Below are 24,064 nucleotides of genomic sequence, written 5' to 3'. Positions count from 1 at the left end.
AGTTTGTCATATGTATTAAATAAACAAAGATAGTGGCAAAATATTTCCATAAAAATTGGGTTGGAATTTTGCGCTAAAATGTTAAGTTGGAGATTTTTAAGTTTGGAGACATTTTACCAAAGATTTTTTTTTTTTGCAAGATACTTGAAAAGTTTGGATAAAATTTAATAAAAAGTAGCTGCTTCAAATAGTTCAGAGGACATTGAGCAACATTGACCATCAAGGTTCTACATTTGATCTCCGATTTAAAAAGAAAGAGAGATCTTGTGTTTATGTTGGATCTTAGCCACGGCAATAATTTATCTTTCAGCCTTGACTCTGTTGTAGCACTCTCACCAGAGTCAGTAGGTTGAGGATTCAAGGCCCACCCCTCTTGAACACACATTCTAGGAAAACACTTCAGTGCAGTACTGAGGGAGTGCTGCTTTGTCGGTAGTGCTTTCTTTCAGATGGGATGCTAAATTGGGACTCTGCCTGTTCAGTTAGAAGTAAAAGATTCCATGTCACTATTCAAAGAGCAGCACAGGAGTTCTCCAAATATCCCAAGTGCCTTAACCAACATTTCTTTCTCAACCAATGCCACTAAAAAGATTAAAGTCACTTATCTCACTGCTGTTTATAGGACCTTACTGTGTGTATATTGACTGACACATTTTCCTACATTATTTCAAATGAACCTAAAATTGGCTGTGAAGTTCTTTGGCATTATATGCCAAAGTTCTTCATTTTTGATTTACCTCACCTCCCCTGGGCTAGCAAGTGAGGAAAAATATTAAAGCCTACCAGTCATCCTTGTTTAGCAGGTATAATGTGACAGGTTCTGTGAAGTGCCCATGCATAGATAGCTGGCCACAAATGACAGATGTCATGCCCTCTCAAGCATCCCAATGATACTCAATCTCTTAGGAATGGGTATTTCATTGAGCTACAGACAGGTAACTCAATTAACAGGGGAAGGCAGTGTGATGGCATAGTGGTATTGTTGCTGGACTAGTAATCCAGAGACCCAGGTTAATGCTCTGGGGACCTGGGTTCGAATCTAGCCACAGCAGATGGAATTTGAATTTAACAAATACCTAGAATTAAAATTCTAATGATGACCATGAAACCATTGTCACTCGTCGTAAAAACCCATCTGGTTCACTAATGTCCTTTAGGGAAGGAAATCTGCTGTCTTCACCTGGTCAGGTCTACATGTGACTCCAGGCCCACAGAAAAATGGTTGACTCAAAAAAAAAAAAATGCCCTCTGATCAATGGGCAAGAAATGCTAGCCAGTGACGCCCACATCTCACGAGCAAATACAAAAAATAGGTAAGAAATTTGACGAAAAGAGTAAAAAACCTAGTTAGTTTTCATGTTATTGAGGGGCATTTAATGTTCACTAGAACAGAAATCCTAATAGAATCAAAGTCAAGAAGCTTGTATAAAATAGTATTAAATTTCTAATGAAAGTAGAGAAGAAGAAAAATGCTAGAATTGTCCAGAATAAATATTCAGGGACCCTGGAGTAACTAATTCTTACATGAAGATACATTTTTAAAATATGTATGTATAGATTTTGGTACAATAGCCAGACTGTACTTCTCAAAAGATTAAGGATACTGAACTTTGAACAGTAAGCATGTCATTGAGGTTAGGCTAGCGAGACTTAAACAGCTCAAAAATGAAATATGAGTCGCAAACAGCCACTAATTTTCACCTTCGTTCAGTTAATGTAAAATTGTAAATTAAAGTTGTTACAGTCAAGATTTAGATTCAATATTTGCAGGAGAGAATTATTGCACTATGAATACGGCATCACATCCATATCAAATTGATTAAACTACGCCAGTGATAGCTATTGGCCCATATAAACAAACAAAACTGCAGAGTGATACTTCAGTGATTTTCTTTTTAAAGTGACAAGCATGGATTTGGAATCAATAAAGTCATCTTTGGTCTTGTATCTCAGGTTAAGATCAATACTGGATATGACCCTTTTTCTAGTCAGAGGGGAAGATATATAATTTAGGTTGTAGGCACATTTCAATTACAGGTTTCAGAAAAGTACTTATGAAATATGATGCACAGCTAGCAGACTGGAGCTATAATGACCAGCTATAGATCTCAGTGACCAGCCACAAAGAAGCTTCGTACAGGTATGCTTAGTTACATGTGCAGAGCCCTGTTCTCCAGCAGCTAATTTTTATTCATTCTCTCATAACTAAGGAAATCTTGATGAAAAAAAGTTACGATTCCAGTCCACCCATCCAAATTAACCAACTGAGAGATTTTAATATGCAAGTTTGAACTCGGATGCAGCCCATTCAAAACTACTAGTGTGTGTGTGCTTCATGACAGGGGCCTCATACCAGTTAACTTTAATTAACTTGGGCATCAGATCAGAATAGGACACCCAAGTTGTGTGTTACTGTCATTGTTTTTGGGTGTGCATTATCAGTGGAGTCTCAGTCTCAATTTAGAAAGAAACTAATTCATTGATGGACCACCTTCCAACATGTCACATGCATAGTGTTGTGTCTAAAGAACACAAACGGGTATGATAAACAGGTACAGTTTAGGAAATACTGAGAAAGTTACCTAGCACCTTTACAAAAAGCAAGAAGATTAATGATTGCAGAACTAATAGCTAAAACAATTACAAGGACTGGTAAACATGCCACTCTGACTTTATCATGACACAAGTAGAGGATAAAACATTACTAAATGTAAAACGTTATCAATTAAAAGCTGCATTATACCGTTTTTTTTAAATGGTAATCTTTACTAGTAATGAGAAATGGATCAAAAAAGATTTGTTAGATGTAGATTTGGAAGCCAATTAACAAAAGCACAACTGCCCAAATGCCTCAAAACTTTGGAAGTCATCTGTCAGCCATTCGACAATGAAGAATAATGAGGTTCACCACACTGATGTCCAAGGTCTTAGCCACATAGTTTCAGACTTATTTTAAATCCAAGCAGTTGTCTGTTAGAAGTCTTTATTAAAAAATCTAGTATTTCAGACTTTTTAAAGCAGATATCTTGATATTCATAATCTATTTCCAGTGTACTGATTTTTGTTAAAACACTGAAAAACATGATACTCGAGACAAAATGAAGCGATATGACTGGGAGTGGATCTTTGCAGAATTGCTGTTTTCTGACTTGTTGAAAGCTCCAGGAACACATACTTTTTCCTTTATTACTCACAGGGTCTTTAAAACCTAAGTAACTCAGGGTTGCAATTAAATCAAACTTTGATTTGTCAAGGTAAGACAAGCTAATAAATGTCAATTTCATTAATTAAATGCCAGTACAGCAAAGCTATCAAAACACAAAAAGCATTTATTGACAGAAACAAACTTCAAAGAGTGACTACTATTTCACTAATTTTGGGGGATTAAAAACGTACTGAAGTTTGAAAAGTTTAACATTTTTGTGTAGTAGTTGCAGCATATACCTAAATTAACTTTGGGGCTTGAGTAACTTACAATAAAGTGTGCTAGCAATTTGGATTTTGTGCCATAACTTAAAGTACATTGTAATCTAGCAATAGCCAATTTAATATTGCCTTAAAAAGCCCTCATATAATAGTCATCGACCAGATAATTCAGATTATGTCATGGCTAGTTTCTAATTATGCAAAGTATCCTGGATATTGCTGAGTTCAATACTAAACTGGATGATTGATGTACAAAGGTTGAAATTTTGTCAGTGTGCAGAGCACGAAAGTCAATGTGGTGATTCACTAATCCAATATGAAGTGGAGGAAATGTCTGCAAAAACTTTAAAGTTAATTAAAAAGGGGAATGCATGCTTTCAGCCTGAATAGAGAAATGTTACTCACTGATGAAAGAAGGAACAGACTATGAAAACCAGCATATGGTCCTGCAATTTTCCACAATCATGGATTATCCTCTTCCTTTTCTGCTGAAAGAGTTTCCTGCTTCAGTATTTCTAGCTTTTGAAAATTACATAAGTGCCCTGTTCTTAAATTGGCACTTTTAGGCAGAAATTGCTGCACTTAACGAATAACTAACAAAAGTTCAAGAGTAGAGCAGTAGCGACAGAACTGTTTTTACCAGGTTTTATTTTACATAGCTATTAATGACAAGAAGAAAAGTTAACAAATCCAAACATGCAGCTAGATTATTTCAATTAATGCATTTCATTTCTGATTCAATTATTTAATTAGTTGTGGGGAACAAACTCTCAAAACATGGAATGGATAAAATTGCTACAAAGTCCTTTAAAGAGAAATTTGCCAAATCTCTGAGCAAGAGGGGATTTCTAGTTCTAGGGGGTAAGTGTTAGTTAATTGTGGTTCTGGGAAGTTATTAGCTACTACGACCTCCTAGAGCTTAGCTTGATCACTTTAGGCAATCTCAGAATATTTTTTGTTAATCTTCTAGGAGATTGGGTGGTTTGGGAGGTGGTTGAATGGCATGCTAGGTTTCAAATTACGATTGATGGGCTTAGATGGTCTTTTCTCATTTTTCTTTTTGTATATATGTTCAAATTTTTATTTGCGCTTCTTCACCAATTTCAAAAGATTAACCATTAAATAATTGTGGGATAATGCAGCTTGATTTTTAAAAATCACCAAATGTCAAAACATGAATTAGACAGACTCAGATGTTACTATACCTGCTCTTTACTCGAATTGGCTAAGCCAGGTTTCTTCTTCTTTTTAATGGGACTCAATGATTCATCTTGTGGGGAATGTCCATTTGAAGATGGCTGAGGGCTAAGTTGCTTTCTTTTCAGTCCTGCACGTTCTGCAGAACCAGGGTCTGAAAAATAAACTCAAATCATTACAAACTAAGAAAGCATCATCCATTCAGACAAACATATCTGTGCTGACAAAATGAGTGAGATGCACTAAAGAAAAACAGCATCAGACACCTGTCGTGAGTCATACATTTGGATGGTTCCTTTCACATTTGTGGAGCCCGAAACAAGTTTCTTTCAATGTCCCAAATATTTTTATACAATCTACTAACAAAAAAAAACATACAGGGCTTCCCATTTACCCCTCACATCTTAGGATGCTAGCAGGCATACAAAACAAATCTCAGGACACTCAAAAACAGTGGCAAAACCATTAGTGGAACATAGAAGCATTTAATTATCACTTATCATTGTGCAAAAGGAAATAGTTTCTTGCTTGGATATTGCTAACCACGGTCATGGCTTCAAATATCCAGAGGTGCAAGGCAAAAAATTAGTAAGTTACAAAGTGAAGCAAATCTTTTTCACTTGAAGGACAATAGACTGTGGACTAAATTACCACGAAAAGCCTATGTAATGATGTGGGCAGAAATAAGTTCTGAGAGCAGTTACAAGACTGGAGAAAGGGATATGGCCAGAATTTTCCAGCACTGCTGAAGTCAATGGACTTCTGGCTGGCTTGCAGCACCTGCCACAGAGGAACCTAAGGCAGTGGGGCTGGAAAATCCCACCCATAATTGAAAAATATGGGGAGATCATCTAAAGAGGGTTGACTTACACAGAAAGGATGGGTTTATTAGGCTGAGTTACTTCTCCCATTTGTAAACAGTGTACTTACAAAACAGTAGTCAACATTGGCCTTGATTTTATGGTCAGTAGGAAACAAACTAACTTCGCTCAAATTTTGCTACGCTTACAGATTTGTGAGCTTTTGAACGGTAATCTACTGTCAATAGGAGGCTAATACAGAATGGCATCCTCTACAGGGGATCCAGGACATGTGCAAACAGGGCCTGTGTGAACAAGGCAAACAACAGTATGCCTCTTCAACAAATCAAATTAAACAATCCTTACTGAGTTGTGCAGAGTCTAAACCAGGAAATGCAAGTTAGATTATTTGATTAGTTGTAAAAGCATGCATTGAAAGAAAAATATGTGAAGATTGGACTTGAGAGAAGGATTAAAAGAGATGGAAAGGAAACATGAAAAAATCTTTAAATCTCTAAGAATAATTAAAGGAATGAGAGCCCCCACTTGGAGAAAGTAAATTTTCAGTGTCAGAGGAGTTTTTGGTAGTAATTAAGAGTCATACAATGAAAAATTCACTTACATTTGAATGGGTAAGCCCTAGGTTTTCCAAGTGTTTAAAGGTATCCAGTGGATTAATGCTGCAACTTCGCAATCGGTATGTTTGAACACCAAGTTTCTTGGTAAGTTGCTGTTAGAGGAGCAGAGAGAATTGGACAGCAACTTCCTGATTTTTGCTTTTAATTGCACCATGTGCAGCTGTTGGCAGTTTCTGTCCAATTTACTCCTCAATAATAGTGAGCACTGATAATCTCACATTTATTCCTCTTGTAAAATGCAGGCCAATGTGATTGAAGTCTCAATAGTCCTCCTATTTAGTCTGACTTTTAGAACACAATTCAACAATTAATCATGTTACGTAAACAAAGGGATGGCATGTACCCAGAGAACATTGTCTGTCTGCAAGGAAATGGTCACGAGTAGCCCAAAGCATTCTCTCCTTGTAAGTACTCATTAGACTCCTCCTCAGCAACTCCAACAATGGCTCAGCCAAATTTAGCAACTAATCCTGTTGTGGATCCCAACACACTGTAGGTCAGCATTCAAAGTAGTCCAGGATCCTTGCTTTAAGAGGCTAGATTCATAGAGGATTTTTGTGAATGTGAGGAAAAGTGGTTTTCTATTTTGGGACAATAAACTACATTAGAGCATTCATTGCATCTGAACTACAGTCCTCATTCTTCCCCTTGGGAGGAACCCAAATACATGGTCATAGTCCTACATTTTGTGTCAAGTTAATGATTTTCTTCAACATTATCCAATGCTAGTGGCCGGTGGAGGAAAGAGCTTATTTAATAGCGACTGCTATTATAAAGCATGTTCACAATTTTGAAGTTCTCTCCCCATCCTATTATGCATAAACTTTTTAATCCATATCACTTGCAGCTCAACGTGACTGCAATTTCACTGGGAAAAAAAATCTTAAAACACTTAGGTTGGAGACAATTAAGAAGACAAATACATTGTATAACAACAGAGATAAAAACAAAAAACACTGCGGATGCTGGAAATCCAAAACAAAAACAGAATTACCTGGAAAAACTCAGCAGGTCTGGCAGCATCGGTGGAGAAGAAAAAGTTGACGTTTCGAGTTCTGTCGAAGGGTCATGAGGACTCGAAACGTCAACTCTTTTCTTCTCCGCCGATGCTGCCAGACCTGCTGAGTTTTTCCAGGTAATTCTGTTTTTGTTTTTGACATTGTATAACAATATGGGTGCAAGGGACAGAAGGGATAAAGACGAGCTAAATGGACTTAATGGCACAGTTCTAAAGAGTGTGCAGAGACAGAGTCTTGGAGATTCATCATAGATCTGTGAAGGCAGTAGGGCATATTGACAGAGTAATTCACAAAGCATATTGGGTCTTCGGCTTCATAAATACAGTTATCAAGTACGAAAGTAGGAAGTTATGCCGAACCTTTATAAAGCACTGGTTAGGCCACCACCAGGGTATTGCATCCAGTTCTATTCACTGCGCTTTTAGGAAGCATATGAGGGTCTTGGGAGGGTGCAGAGAAGATTCACCAGAATGGTTCCAGAAATGAGGGACTTTAGCCACGAGGTTAGGTTAGGTTGGAGAAGCTGCATTGTTCTCTTTGGGGCCAAGGAAATTGAGGAGATATTTGATAGAGGTGTTACAAGATTATGACAGCTGTAGATGAGATAGACAAAGAAAAGCTGTACCCATTCACTAATAGTACAAGGATTAGTGGACACAGGTTTAAGGGAATTGGTAAGAAATGCAGGGAGATGCAAAGAAGAAATTTTTTTGTCTGCATTGAGTGGAACTCATTGCCTACTAGAGCGGTGGAATCGAACTCGATTAATAATTTCAAAAATTGGATGGGCACTTGAGGGAAATAAACTTGCAGGGCTTCAGGGATAGAGCAGAGGAATGGGGCTGACTGGAATTGCTCTAAGGAGAGCTGGCACTGACTCGATAGGCCAAATGGCCTCCTTCTGTACTGAAATGGCTCCATGAGTCTATGACATGGCAAACCCAGTGACTTCGTGTAACGACCACTCATCTCTGGAACCCAAGTTTCAATCCAACCCAGAGAAATAAATGGCTAACTGACAGCTGCATTGTCTCGGAGTGAAATGAATTGGGCGATCCTAAAACCAGTCTCTAGCCAATCAAAGATCATAGCACAAAACTGAAGAATTCCAAGTAAATTAACAGGTCCCTAGAATCTGTTGAAGCTGTTTGTGAACAATACAATTTACATTTTAGATCAAAGCATTTCATCTTAACGTTCTTCCTAATCATCGACATTGCTTGGTTTGTATAGTGCATCCTGTCTTCCCAACTGAAACGCAACAAAGAGAAAACCTCTATCTTAAACCCTTAGTTATTTGAAAAGGGACCTGCCCAACCTTTGTGTATGTGTGGCTTAGAAGTACACCGATTGAAAATGGGTGTAACAGTTTCCTTCCTGCTAATATATTTACTTGTGTTAAATGGCTAGATGGCAGCTTCCATAAACAGGCAAAAGAAGTCTACACACTGAAATTGGTGCCTTTATTCTCCACTCTATTCAGGTAAACATAACACAGATCTAACAATTAATTGCAATCACTGAGTTGCTCACTGAACAAGATTTAGAAGACCACCATGTCTCCTATCATGAGGCTGGTTAGCTCAGTTGGCTAGACGGCTAGTGTGGGGTTCAGAATAATGCCAAAACTGCAGCGTTTGATCCCCGTTCTGGCTGAAGTAGACTTGAGGCCTGCCTCCTTGCCCTGCCCTGTAAGACAATCATGGCTTTTGCTGTGATTTGCCAATCCTCAAACAATCAAGGATGCTACCTGGAGGAGGGATGATGATTTCTCCTATCACCTCAGATAATCAAATAACATTCCATGAGACCACTTTGTATGGCGTTTCTGGTATTTATTGAGAAACAAAATAATGCACTGAAGCAAAATAAAAAAGAAACTGCTAAACAGTACAATACACATTAGATCAAAGCACCTTCATCATCTTCTTAATTGACAACATTGCTTGGTGTATCCTGTCTTCTAAACTAAAATGCAACAAAGCAGCAACTTCCATCTTAAACCCGAGCTCTCTTAAACTATATGAGATTAAAGGCAAAGGAATTTATATTTCATCAAGTTGCCAAAATCTATTGCCCATAAACATTTCCCACCTTACAGGATACAAAATCTAATTTTGCTTCCAGTTGAAAATACTAAAATGCACAGTGCAGATTCATCTTCATTATATTTCCATATTATATATACACTTGGTAATATAATAGGTATAAATTGGATGAGAATTAAAACATGACAGAACATGAAACAGGTTAAGTACAAAGCATGCACCTTTTTGAGGTCTGGAATTTTTTAATATAAGGTTAGCAATGAGGCATGTGTGAATCATTTCTACAGCCAAACTTGAATGTCACAAAGCTACTACCACAGCCTTACATATTTCATTGCTGCAACTTCAATTGTGCAGATGTGGTACAAATCATCTTTCCATTTCCAAGACCAAAACTTACAAAATGGCTTTGTTTCATGTAATTAATACTGCTAGCATTCAGCTGTTAAATATTCCAAAATTAAAATCAGGGATTGAGAATGTGAAGATAAGAGATTGCAATTGACCCTCAAATTTGCATTCGGGGAACAAATTAGCCTTAAAGGCATTCACAATTGGAAGGAAAAAAAGTGACTTGAAGGGAAGATAACCAAGTACTAGGAATGCTAAACACTTGCTCCAAGATATGTCTCAGCATATTTTTTCAAAACAAAATCAAGTCATCTCTTCTGACTGGGGGCACCCCCGCCACCCCCTTAAGGTCCGGTGGCCTCCAGACCTCCCTTCCCCCTGGCCTCTCCCACAAGACACCCCCCACCACCCCCCAAGCCTTCCCAACCCACTCCCCCTCACCCAGACCCTTTCAACTTACCTGGGCCTCCACTCCCCTGCGCTGTCACTGCAGGGACTAGAGAGGTGTCAGCCAATCAGATTGTCTGGCAGCTCTCTAAGGCAGGATTTCCTCCAGACTGAGTCCCACGAGCGTGAAATGGCTGCGGGGCACTCAGTCGATGGGGTATGTTCCCTGCCAACTCTTTGGGTGGCAGAAAGCAAGACCCCACCATCCAAAAAAATTCAGGCCAATAATCCTAAAAACTATTTTTGCTCCATAAATACAATTTTTAAATGCCAAATAAATTAATAAAGTGATCTCTTTCCACATTCCACATATTCTAAATCTATACCATGTTGTTCAACATGATAAAAATTAAAAACATTTCTCATGATTTTATGTGTGTATTAGTTGATCATGGGATGTCAGCATCACCGACAAGACCAGCATTTACTGTTGGTCCTTAATTGCCCTTGAAAATATGGTGTCTTGAGCCACTGCAGTCCATATGATGTAGGTGCGCCCACAGTGCTGTTACGTAGGGATTTCAAGGATTTTGGCCAACTAACGATGATGAACTGCAATATGTTTCCAAGCCAGGATGGTTTGTGACTTGGAGGGAAACTGATGGTAGTATTCCCATGTGCATGTTGCCCTTGTTCTTCTAGGCAAATGAAATCATAGGTTTGGAAGCTGCTGTTGAAGCAGCCTTGGTAAGTTGCTGCAGCATGTCTCATAGATGGCACATGCTGCAGCCATAGTGCGTCAGTGGCATTCATTCATAAGAAATGGGAGCAGGAGTAGACCATATAGCTCCACCAGCCTATCTGCCATTCAATGGAGCATGGCTGATCTTCTACTTAAACTCTACTTGCCTTCCCGCTCCCTCTATCCCTCGATTCTCTTAGAGATAAAAAAGATCCATCGATCTTAGTTTTGAATATATTCAATGATGGAGATCCACAACTCTCTGAGGTAGATAATTCCAAAGATTCTCAATCCTCTGAGTGAAGACATTTCTCCTCTTCTCAGTCCTAAGTGATTGACCCCTTATCCTGAGACTGTACCCCTGTGTTTTAGATTCCCCAGCCAGGGGAAACGATCACTCAGTGTCTACCCTGTCTAGCCCCAGCAAAATTTTGAATGTTTCAATCAGATCACCCCTCATTGTTCTAAACTCCAGAGTATAATAGGCCCAATTTACTCAACCTCTCATCATAGGACTACCCTCTCACCACAGAAATCCTACCACCTCCAAGGCAAGTATATCCTTCCTTGGATATGAAGGCCAAAATTGTGCACAGTATTCCAGCTGTCATCTCACCAAAACCCAGCAACTGTAGCAAGACTTCCTTATTCTTGTACTCCAATCCCCTTGCAATAAAGTCCATCATGCCATTTTCCTTCCTAATTGCTTGCTAGGCCTAAAAGCTAACTTTGTGTTCCTCATACGAGTATACCCAAATCCCTCTGAATATCAACATTTAGGAGTTTCACACTTTAAAAATAAAATTTTGTTCTTCTACCAAAGTGAATAACCTCACACTTCCCCATATTATATGCCATCTGTCACCTTTTTGTCTACTCACTTAACCAGCCTATATCTCTTTACAACCTTTGTGTCACAGCTTACATTCCCACCTAGCTTCATGTTGTTTGAGGAACAGAATAGTTCTCCCCAGCTCTGGCCAATATTTATTCTGTCACTTAAAAAAAAATCAAATTATACAGAAATTTCTCGTTGTTATTCATGGGAGCTTGCTGTGCACAAACTGTACTGCAGGAAACAGAATGGCCAAAGTGACTTTGAAAGCCCCTAATTGACTGCAAAGCACTTTGGGACATCCTGAGGTTGTGAAAAGTGCTAAATAAATGCACATGTTTCTTTCCCAACCTCTGAATTGCTAGCTCAGTACCTGTTTCAACATCATTCTGATTGGTGAAGCGTGGTGGCCAAACCTAATTCCTTTACAAACTATCAACTGGATGGGTGAAGTGAATGTTTAAAGTAATGAATGGAGAGCCAATTAGGCAGGCTGCTTTGCCCTGGATGGCATCAAGCTTCTTGAGTGTTACTGGAGCTGTGCTCATTCAGGCAAGTGGAGAATATTCCATCTTCTTCAATCTCTCTTGTGTCTTGAAGATATGAAACGTTTTGGGGAGTTGGGAGGTGAGTTACTCACCACAGAATACCCATCTTCTGACCTGTTCTTGTATCTACAGTATTCATATGGCTGCTCCAGTTAAGTTTCTGGTCAATGGTGATGTCCAGGTGGCGGGGAATTTGATAAAAATAAAGCCATTGAATGTCAATGGGAGGTGGTTAGATTCTCTTTTGTTGGTCATGGCCTGGCGCTTGTGTGCCCTGAATGCTATTTGCCACTTATTCGTTCAAGTCTGAATGTTGTCTTGAACTTGCTGCGTAGAGGCATGGACTGCTTTCACTATTGTGTTGTGTGGCGCACAGCGCTGAACATATTCATCTGAAAATCTTCTCTTTTGCAGTTTAACTGAGGCCACCTTATTAAATTTACTTGGTAATTTAAAATACAAGAGAAGGGACTTTCTTACAAACTTATTTTGCATTCATATGGTAGTGTCCCACAAAAACAGAAAATACTGCAATCTTACAGCAGGTCATCAAAAATGCCACCTTATCTGTTCTTTTCAGATAATCTGCTTAATGTTTCCAGCATTTTCTGTTTTTGTTCTAGAGATTGAGCATTTGTGCTTTTGCTGATAAACTAGTTGTGGGTTAATCAGTGTTTGAAGCTATATTAAATACAAAACTTGAAAACATTAGCATTTACAGTCTATAGATTTCTATATTTAAGGAAGAAACACAGAGAGGAATAACCTCATTTAGCCATAATAGAGACAGTCAATGAAATAGTAGACAAAGGAGGGATATACATAAAAAAGTAGTTCTTAACGTTGATCTGACCAAGGCTGAAAAGGAAGCTATACCCAAGACCAAACAAACCTGGTTTCAAAAACTAAATTCAGGTTAAACAACAACTTGCATTTATATAGCGCCTTTAAAGTAGTAAAAGGTCAAAAGACACTTTACAGAAGCAATTATCAAGCAAAATTTGCAAAGAGAAAATATTAGGACACGTGGCCAAAAGCATGGTAGGTTTTAAGGAATGGTTTAGAGAGTGGCAGAGAGGAGAAGAGGATTAGGGACCTGAAGACATGGCTGCCAATGGTGGAGCAATGAAAATGGGAAAAATTGGAAGCACGCAAAGATTTAAGAGTTAAAAAAACATAGAAAGAAATCATAGAAATTTACAGGTTGGAAGGAGGCCATTCAGTCCAAGGTGTCTGCACTGTCTGACAAGTAGCCATGCAGCCTAATCGTACTTTCCAGCTCTTGGTTCACAGCTGTGTACATTATGGGTCTTCAAATGTGCATCAAACTATTTTTTAAATGCTATGAGGGTTTCTGCCTCTACCACGTTTTCAGGCAGCGACTTCCCGATTCCCAGCACCCTCTGAATGGAACTTATGAAGATTACAGAGCCATGGCAGGGCAAGGCAATAAAGAGATTTGAAAACAAGAGGTGAGAATTATACAACTAGAATACACACAAAACTACTTAACCACATATATAGCCCATGGTCAATGATCTTCATTAAAGATATGACTTCAATAGTATGGAGTCAGATAAAATATCCATCACTGTAGATGGGGAAGACAAGCACAAGATGCAAAGATTTTTTTTCCCCTCACCTCTTGATCTGGTTGAAATCTCCATCTCCTCCTCCTCTTCCTCCTCCTGCTCCTGTTTAGGCAGGTCCTCAGCCAAACTACACAAATGAAGAAAAAAAGAAGCCACTTGATAAGGAGTATTGCAGAAAAATCATAAGAACAGACACATTTTTTAAAAATCAGCATTGTTTCAGCACAGAAGGAAGCAATTCGGCCCATTGTATCCGTGGCAGCTCTCCAACAGCAATTCAGCTCGCCCCACTCTCCGCACTTTCCATACAGCCCTGCAAATTTTCTCTCCGAGTATTTATCCATTGCTTTTGAAAGCCATAATTGAATCTGCCTCCACCACACTCTCGGACAGTACATTCTAGTTCCTAACCACTAGGTGCAAAAAGTTTTTCCTCAGGATGCCTCTGGTTCTTTTGCCAATTACCTTAAATCAGTATCCTCTGGTTCTCAATCCTTCCACCAACATGAACAGTTTCTCCTATCTGCTCTGCGCGTACCCCTATGGATTTTGAGCACCTCTAATAAATCTCCTCTCAACTTTCTTTTCTTTAAGGAGAACAGCTCCAGCATCACCAATGTATCCATATAACTGAAGTCTCTAATCCCCAGAACCATTCTGTTAAAATCTTTTCTGCATCCTCTCCAATGCCTGTACATCCTTCCTAAAACGTGGCATCCAGAACTGGATGTAATGCTCCAGTTGAGGCCGAACCAGTATATTTAATGTTACACTGAAAACTGTGTTTTTATTTTGAAAGAAAACTTTTTAAAAGGGAGTATTTGAGAAAGTTATCCTTTTTATTTTAAAACCTTTCGCCAAATCCACCTGACCTGGTGCCTACAGAAAAGGGCTCACAAAACAGTACCCAAGGTTAGCTCCCATGGTTTCTTCACCCCTTCCCCAAAAGGGGCATTTCAGCTTCTCCTCTCCCCAACAAAAGTGACACTGAACATCATCATTACTGTTGCAATTTTAAAGGAAATCTTCCAGCTCCAGGACAAGAACTTAGCTGATTTAGATTACATGAGGTAGTCATTAACAGAAAATTACAATGGAAATTGCAGGTCTAATTCATCTATCTGATCACATTTCTTACAAATGATCATTGCCACCCAATATGAAGAACTAGCTCAGGTTCGACCACATTTGTCCATTTCCCAATAGTGTACACAACACAAACACAAAACAGAAGTTCCTTAGTTTAATCTGCAAGTATTCATTTTTACTGAAATTTATGTTCTAGTTTTCACAAGTATACCAGGCAATATCCAGAAAGAATCAACCTTGAACGTGTCTATTATGCTGTAGATAAAATGGAAAAGGTTCATGAATACCAAGACCAGACACTTTTTCCAGTCGACATTTAAACTCGTATTCAGAATTCTGCAATGAAACCAGCCAAAGAATTTATATATCAAGCTAACTATACTTATGACCTTAACAGTACTTGTTTATTTCTCTCTTAAGAGCGCATGCACTTCCTTTTGCTTTACCCGCTGGCAAGGGATGGGTCACTGATTTAGTGCAGAGGTTTCAGAGAACTGCTTAGAAGAAGGACTCCACAACTCAAAGATAAAAACAAAAAAACTGCGGATGCTAGAAATCCAAAACAAAAACAGAATTACCTGGAAAAACTCAGCAGGTCTGGCAGCATCGGCGGAGAAGAAAAGAGTTGACGTTTCGAGTCCTCATGACCCTTCAACAGGAAGAACAGAACTGAAGAACAACAGAACTTGTTGAAGGGTCATGAGGACTCGAAACGTCAATTCTTTTCTTCTCCACAACTCAAAGGTGAGTTATGAGGATAGGGTAGAATCAAATTGATAGCAAACAATCTAGGTCAGGAAATAACCCATTTGTGTTAACATTTTAACGTGATGCCCCAAAAAACTTCACAGCCAATTAATTGCTTTTGAAGTGTAGATACTGTTGTTGTGTTGCCAGACACAGCAGCTGACTTGCAGACAGCAAGTTCCCACAAACACCAATTAGCTAAATGATCAGTTGATCTGTTTTAGTATGGACAATGAAGGATAGACTTTGTCATGACACTGGTAAAACCCTCCTGCCATTTCTCAAATATTGCATGGGATTTTTATGTCCATCCTAACTAGCCTCAGTTTAAAGTCTTTTTTCAAAAATTTCTAACAATGCAAAAATCCTTCAGTACTTAAGTCCTGGAGTAGAACTTGAACCAAAAGCTTTCTGAATTACAGGCAAGAGTGCAAGTGTAAGAAGTTGACACTTCAGCTTGTAGCCCAACTTAAACTGCTTCAGATTCTACCACCAATACAAGCTCCCAATTGGACTGGTATGGTACTTGAAGGCAACAAGCATTAAAGTTTGTGGTTCCCAAGTGTCTCAACAATGACAACAGGACCACTATCTGCAAAGTAAGCACAGGCAATGCAAAGTGGTATGCGAGGAGGTGCAACAAAGGTTGTAAATCAATATGGCTATTGACAAGTTGAAGCCTTTGTATTCTTTTCATAAGCTCTTCACCACCACTCAGCAATAAGATTAACTCTGGTTATTTCTCCACTGCCAGACTTACACAGTATTTCTAGCATTTTCTGTTTTTATTTCTAAAACAAAAAGGCAGCTTTTAAAGGAGTATCTTAAAAAGGAGGAAAGAAGGGAGGCAAAAAGTTTAGGAATTTGAACTTGGGATCCAGTCAGCTGAAGCCATGGTCACCAATTGTGCAGCAATGAAAATCAAGGTTGCTCAAGAGGCCAGAATTGGAGGACAGCAGCTATCTCAAGTGAAAAAAGTAATTCAAGACCAATGGTTATACTTTGAACGAAACAAGGGAATAAAAGACCAGCGATATTTTCCTGCCCATTCCAAACACCAGGTGTACAAAAAGAGTTCCCATCAAAAGTACTTACTATTCCTTTATCTTCTTTCAAAAGAAAATGGATATGTAAATCATGAGACCATCTTCAGTCCCCACCACAAAATCCAAATACACCACATCCTAATTCTGGGGAATGAAGCCGGACAGGTGACTGACAACATGGTACAATTTAAGCTTGTTATGGACAAAGAAATAGACATGTTGCAAAAAAATGTTTTGGACTGGGGAAGAGCGGATTTTACTAAAATAAGGCAGGATCTGGCCAAGGTAGACTGGGGACAGCTACTTGAGGAGAAATTGAGCAGTGGAGGACATTCAAAAAGGAAATGGGGAGGGTACAGGCTCAACATGTTCCCTCTAGGGTGATAGGAAGGAGTGACAAGCCCAGAGAACAATGGATATTCAGCATACGATGAGAAGGAAAAGAGAGGTTTTTAGCAGGTACAAGGGAAGCAAATCAGTGGAGGCATTAGTGTTGTACAGAAAGTGCAGGATGGAGCTTAAGAAAGCAATTAAGAGAGCAAAGAGGGGATATGAGAAAGCCCTGGCTTTAGTAGGGAAAGTAGGGAAAATCCCAAGATATTCTACAAGTATATCAATGGGAAGAGGATAACCAGGGAAAGAGTAGGGCCCATCAGAGGCTAAGGGGGCAACCTATGGGTGGAGCCAGATGACATCAGTAGAGTGTTGAACAAATACTTCACATCCGTCCTCACCCAAGAGAATGAGGATGATGGTATCGAATTTGGAGAGAGAGACTGCGAGGTTCTTGAGCAAATTGATATAGGGAGTGACAAGGTATTGGAGGTGTTGGCAGGCTTAAAAGTGGACAAATCTCCAGGTCCGGTTGATTTGTGTCCCAGGCTGCTGAGGGAGGCAGGGGAGGAGATCACAGGGGCTCTGACCCAAATTTTTAATTCCTCTCCGACCACGGAGAAGGTGCCAGAGGACTGGAGAACAGCTAATGTGGTTCCACTATTTAAGAAGGGTTGTAGAGAGAAGCCAGGGAATTACAGACCAGTGAGTTTCACGTCAGTGGTAGGGAAACTATTGAAGGAAATTCTGAAGGAGAGAATCTATCTCCACTTGGAGAGGCAAGGTTTGATCAGGGATAGTCAGAGGGAGGTCATGCCTAACAAATTTGATTGAATTTTTTTGAGTTGACCAGGTGTGTAGATGAGGGTAGTGCAGTTAATGAAGTTGAGATGCATTTCAGCAAAGCCTTTGACAAGGTCCCACATGGGAGACTTATAAAGTAGGCAAATGCACATGGGATACAGGGTAATTTGATAAGGTGGATTCAAAATTGGCTTAGTTGTAGGAGACAAAGGGTGATGACAGAAGGCTGCTTTAGTGGCTGGAAGCCGGTGTCCAGTGGCATATCACAGTGCTCTGTGCTGGGTCCCCTATTATTCGTCATTTATATAAATGACATAGATGATTATGTGGGGCCGGGGGGGGAGGATTAGTAAGTTTGTGGATGACACAAAGATAGGCCGGGTGGTTAACAGTGAGGTTGAGAGTCCTGGGCTACAGGAAGATATAGACAGGATGGTCAAATGGGCAGATAAATGGCAGATGGGATTTAACCGTTAAAAGTGTGAGGTGATACACTTTGGAAGGAGTAATTTGACAAGGAAGTATTCAATGAACGGCACGACACTAGGAAGTTCTGAGGAACAAAGGGACCTTGGCATGTGTGTCCATAGATCACTGAAGGTGGAGGGGCATGTTAGTGAGCTGGTGAAAAAGGCATATGGGACATTTGCCTTTATCAAATCGAGGCATAGATTACAAAAGTAGGGAGGTCATCTTGAAGTTGTATAGAACGTTGGTGAGGCCTCAGCTGGAGTAGTGTGTGCAGTTCTGGTCGCCACATTATAGGAAGGATGTGATTGCACTGAAGGGGCTGCAGAGGAGATTCACCAGGATATTGCCTGGGATGAAACATTTAAGTTATGAGGAGAGGTTGAATAGACTTGGGTTGTTTTCGTTGGAGCAGAGAACACTGAGGGGTGATCGAGCTGTACAAGTTATGAGGGGCATGGACAGGGTGGATAGGGAGCAGCTGTTCCCCTTAGTTAAATGGTGTCAGTCCTGAGGGGACATAAGTTCAAGGTGAGGGGCAGGAAATTTAGGGGGGGATATGAGGAAAAACTTTTTTACCCAGAGAGTGGTGACAGTCTGGAATGCACTGCCTGGGAGGGTGGTGGAGGCGGGTTGCCTCACATCCTTTAAAAAGTACCTGGATGAGCACTTGGCATGCACGAAAGAGCACACTTTGCCAGTTGGGGAATGCCTCTGCCATCCCCCCACCCCCCCCGGTCGGGCAGCCTGTTGGGCGGGCCTTAATTGGCCTGCCCACTCAAAATGTCAGTGGGGCCCGTTTTGGTGGCAGAGTTTGGCTGCCCGCCCACCGCCAAGCCAGTGGGGCCCGCCCGCCTATCAAGGGCTAAATTCTGCCCACTGTGAAATTCTGTGATTCTGTGACATCCACTGGTGAACAGCAGTGGCCCAGCATAAATCCATCGCCCAGCCACCGATTCCATCCCTCTCCAAGGCTACTGGACCCAAACTAGACTATTTGCAATCTTGTCATCCTATTTGAGTCTCAGGTGAGTTTTAAACCCCATATCCTCTCCATTACCAAGATCAACTACTTCTACCTCTGCAACATCATCCATTTCCATCCCTGTCTCAGTTCATCTGCTGCTGATACTCTTAACCATATATTTTTTTAAGCCTCCAGATCCAATTATTCCAATGTTCTCCTGGCCAGCCTACTCTCTTCCACCTCCCATAAACTTGAGCTCATCCAAAATCCAGCTGCTCTCAGCTGTTCTTATCCTAACTCACACCAAGCCCCGTTCATCCAAATCCCCTGCACTAGCTGACATACGCTGGCTCTCAGTCCTGCAACACCTCAATCTTAAAATTATCATCTTTGTTTTCAAATCCCTGCATGACCTTCTCCAATCCTCAGAGATTCCTGCGATCCTCCAATTCTAGCCTTTTGGACATTCCTGGTTTCCTGCCGCTCCTCCCAATGATCACCATTCAGTTGCCTCGATTTTAAGCTGCGGAATTCCTTCCCTAAAACCTCAGAATCCAAGAAATAGATTCAAACAAAAATAAAAAATAAATTGATAAATTCAGTTAGTATCTCACTAATCTTGTACAGAAAATGTTTATCTGGACAAACGGGAACACTGTCACAACAACATGGTCACAGCAATTTTCTCACAATAGTCTCAGTATTTTTGAATGTGTTTTAGCTGCTGTTATGCAATGCTATTATTTTTCCATAGATAACGAACAAGAGTAGGGCAGGTCCTTTCCCCACAACCACCACCCGAGTTTAATAATACCGAAAATAAAAAAGTGGAAAGTTTAATCACATACAGCTTCCTTCAGGCTGATACAAGGTTTATAAGATTGTGTTTTGGGACTGTATCTTTAAATTTAGGGTAAATGAGGGGATTATGTGACCAGTTTTGATGTGTGCCTGACTGTAAGCCTGGGTGGTTTCATTGTTAGAGATCAAAGGAAGGCTTAAATAGTTTTACTGAGAAAAAAAGTGTAAGTTATTTATGCTTGGAGAAAAAGGCAGCAGTCTCTTGAGTTTAAAATGAGTAGACTCTTGAGGCCTGGATTTTTGCAGAGTCGTGGAGACTCCAGGGACTTTCCAAAACAATGGGCAGGACCCAGATCTGAAGTCCCGCCCCTATTTCTGACAGATTCTGTTTTCGCCAGGGGCAGAATAGGGGCTGGACATGACTCCCACACATGGGAATCCCAAACTAAGTAAAAACTTAGGAAAAACAGCCCTGCTGAGTTCAAACAGACCCTATTTTCGCTGGAGCAAGAGTCTTATCCCGCAGTTTGGGAGTCATGAATCTTTACAGAAGTTTCAAATGCTCTTGAAGGGTGGATAAGGTCTGTAGAACTGTCAAGTTATTTCAGTGGCCAAAATCTGCCTGCAGTGTCCATGAGAGTTGAAAAAAATATGTTCTATTGGATCCAAGAGCTGTTTGTTGATATGACCTTAAGTGCAATTATTACAGCATTATTAATGCTTGGCTGCTTTCCACAACCTATCATTATCATGTTGTGGGGGTTGGATTGCAAGTTCACAATTTGATTGACATCTCAAAGAGGTTATTAAAAGGACGTTGTCTTTGATGTGGGATTAAATTCTTGAGGGGATTCACATGTTCTGAATGGGCTTTCATGAATGGGACTTTTTTTAATATAGCGATGTATAGTTATGTAGTTTTCATTTCATCGGAGCTTGGCTCCTAAGGTCTGCCCATGATGGATACTGGGTGAGTTGGGATGGAGGGTGTAAGGGCAAAACGTGGTGGGTTCGGAGTCATAAGTTAGCATAGATGCTTGAAGGGGCCATGGGGATAGGAACATAGGAGAAGGAGTACGAGTAGACTATAAAGGTCCATCAAGCCTGCTCCGCCATTCAAGCAGATTGTGGCTGATCATCTATCTGTATGCCATTTTTCCCCACTATCCCCATATTCCTTGATGTCATTAATATCCAGAAACCTATCAATTTCTGTTGTGAACTTGCTCCATGATTGAGCTTCCACAGGCCTCTGGGGTAGAGAATTCCAAAAATTCACCACCCTCTGGGTGAGGAAATTCCTCCTCATCTCAGCCTTAAATGGCTTGCCCTCTATTCTGAGACTGTGTCCCTGGTTCTAGACTCATCAGCCTGGGGAAACATCCAATCTACGTCCACCCTGTAAGACTTTTGTAAGTTTCAATGAAATCACCTCTCATTCTTTGAAATTCTAGGGAAAAAAGGCGCAGTTTCCTCAATCATTCCTCATAAGACAATCCCGCCATCTGAGGGATTAGTCTGGTGAACCTCCATTGCAATCCCCCTATGGCGAGTATATCCTTCCTTAGATAAAGAGACCAAAACTGTATGCAATACTCCAGATGCGGTCTCACCAACGCTCCATATGATTGCGGCAAGACACCTTTACTCAAATTTCTCTTGCAATGAAGGCCAACATACCATTTGCCATCCTAATTGCTTGCTGCACTTGCATGCTAGTTTTTAGTGACTTGTGAACAAGGACACCCAGGTCCTTTTGGACATCAACACTTCCCAACTTCTCACCACTTAATAAATACTCTGCCTTTGTTTTTTTTCTACCCAAGTGGATAACTCCACATTACATTCCATCTGCCATGTTCTTGCCCACTCACTGAGCCTGTCCAAATACCCTTGAAGCCTCCTTGCATCTTCCTCCTAGTCTCTTGTCATCAGCAAATTTGGAAATGTTACATTTGGTCCCCACATCCAAATTTTTTTATATAGATTGTGAACAGCTGTGGCTCCAGCATTACCCCATTAGTAACAACTTGCTGGCCTGAGAATGACCCATTTATTCATACTCTCTGTTTACTGTCTGTTAACCAATTCTCAATCAATGCCACTTTATTACCTCCAATCCCATGTGCTCTAATTTTGTTTACTGACCTCCTGCGTGGGATCTTATCAAAAACCGTCTGAAAATCCAAATACACCACATCTACTGGTTCACCTATATCTATGCTACAAGTAACAACCTCAAATACTCCCAAAAGGTTTGTCAAACATGATTTCCCTTTCATGAACCATGTTAACTCTGCCCAATGTTGTTAATTTTTAGGTGTCCAGTTATCACATACTTTATAATAAATTCTAACATTTTCCCTACAACTGACATCAAACTAACAGGCCTATAGTTCACCATTTTCTCTCTCCTCCCTTCTTAAATAATCGAGTTACATTTGCTACTTTCCAGTCTGCAGAATCTACAGAATTTTGAAAGATAATCATCAATGCACCCACTAGATCTATAGCCACCTCCTTCAACACTCTGGATGAAGCTATCAAATCCAGGGGAGTTACCTTCAATCCAATTAATTTTTCGAGTACTACCTCTTTATTAACAGTAACTTCTTTCAGTTCCTCATTTTCACAAGTCCCTTGGTTCCCTAGCATTCCTGGGAGATTTTCTGTATCTTCCTCTATGAAGACAGAGGTAACGTAATTGTTTATTTCTCCGCCAGTTCCCTATTCTCCATTATAAATTCTCCTGTCTCCACCTGTAATGGAACTACATTTATCATTCCTAATCTGTTCCTTTCCACATGCCTAAAAAAATTTTTACAGTCCACCTTTATGTTTCTTGCTAGCTTGCATTCATATTCTCTTTTCCCTTTATCAGTTTCTTGGTGCTTCTTAGCTGGATACTAAATTGCTCCCAATTCTGTGGGATGAGGGGGGTCATGAGTTGGCATTAAGTTGGCATTAGGGCTACAAAAATCCATTGGGGTGAGCATGGGTTGGTATGAGTTGGCATGTATGGGCATGGAGAGTGGGTGTGAGTGCTGGGTGGCCTAATGTTTAAGAAAACAACAGGGATGAAGTCCCAAAAACCAAGGCAGGCCTTTTAAATAGCCCACCTCCACACTCAGCAGCTGATCTGCATTTGGGGGGGGGGGGTGGGGGGGGGGGGGGTTTCAGGCTTGACTCCATCCTGCATCCACTCCCCCAGGATGGAAATCCCGCCATTCATGGCACTTTCTTCCCCCCAGTCCCCACCCCCACTTGCCAACTCAAGGTGGTGAAGCTCCTTTGCCTGACTCGGGAGCCTGAGTCTCCCAAAAGTCCCAGAAAGGTGAACTAGGTTTCATATTGTAAACAGTTGGGCTGTAAACTGTCCAATTACTTCTAAGGTGAAAAGGAGTTGAGGTCAAGACTAGCTAATTAGCATTTCTATCAAGAAAGGTTAATGTGTTTCATATTGCCCTCGGGAGAAAGACAGAGGAAGATCGGGGTACAGGCTTCCCTACAAAATGAATGAATATCACAGACAGATGTGTGTGGTCAGCAGAAAGAAACTTTGCAAGCTACCACAGCTAGATGTGGGAGGGAGACGGCCTCTAGATGAAGAGACACATCCTGCAGCCATCTGAAGATTCTGGAAAATACATTCTCATGTGGGCAGGGGGAAGAAGAATCAGTGAAACAGGCTTTACTGCTGATTTAAGAAACTTTCTGAAAACTGAGGAAAGCGCCTGTAAATAATCAGTTGAAGTTATTACTTGGCAAAACAAGGATCCGGAAACCCCCACTGGCAGCTGGGAGCAACTGTGGACTGCTTGCTACAAGGACTGTAATTCCATGGGGTGTGCAATGTGTGGCAAGTATATAGGGAAATATTCCTCTATCTAATGTTGTTTAAAGTATAAGTTGCCTACAAAAAACTGTTTAGTCAATAGTGCTTTTAGTCATTAACTACGTTAAAAGTTTTAAAGGGTGAAATCATGCCTTGTCATTCTTTCAGCGAGTGAAAGCTTCAAACTCTTAAAAGTGATCAATCCCTACCAGATCATAACAAAATGCTGATACGTTTTTATGGCTCACATACAAAGAATGACCATTTCGCCACGGTACTGCCAAACCATACTGAATTCACACCTCAGCATGAGCCACTACCTACAGGAGCAAGAAGAATGTTTCAGGGGGTGGAAGGTGAAATGAGACAGACAATTAGTAAATAATGGCCT

The 24,064-nt window shown here is 40.4% G+C and overlaps 1 protein-coding gene across 15 annotated transcripts in view; it reads right to left on the bottom strand.

Moving 5' to 3' along the window:
- zmynd8 (zinc finger, MYND-type containing 8) overlaps nucleotides 1-24,064 on the bottom strand; it is a 116,453-nt gene that overhangs the window by 68,126 nt on the left and 24,263 nt on the right. For all 15 annotated transcript variants that reach the window (XM_041204531.1, XM_041204529.1, XM_041204526.1 and 12 more), the window contains exons 2-3: nucleotides 13,634-13,710; nucleotides 4,632-4,777 (exon numbers count right to left, since the gene is read on the bottom strand). In XM_041204531.1, the coding sequence (XP_041060465.1) occupies nucleotides 4,632-4,777; nucleotides 13,634-13,658 (171 nt within the window). In that variant the 5' untranslated portion in view covers nucleotides 13,659-13,710. The remainder of the gene's footprint in view (nucleotides 1-4,631; nucleotides 4,778-13,633; nucleotides 13,711-24,064) is intronic.

The sequence above is a fragment of the Carcharodon carcharias genome, chromosome 14 (assembly GCF_017639515.1).
Source record: "Carcharodon carcharias isolate sCarCar2 chromosome 14, sCarCar2.pri, whole genome shotgun sequence".
Classification (NCBI taxonomy): domain Eukaryota; kingdom Metazoa; phylum Chordata; class Chondrichthyes; order Lamniformes; family Lamnidae; genus Carcharodon; species Carcharodon carcharias.
The sequence above is the reverse complement of the archived record's forward strand: the minus strand, read 5'-3'. Positions and strand labels throughout refer to the sequence as shown.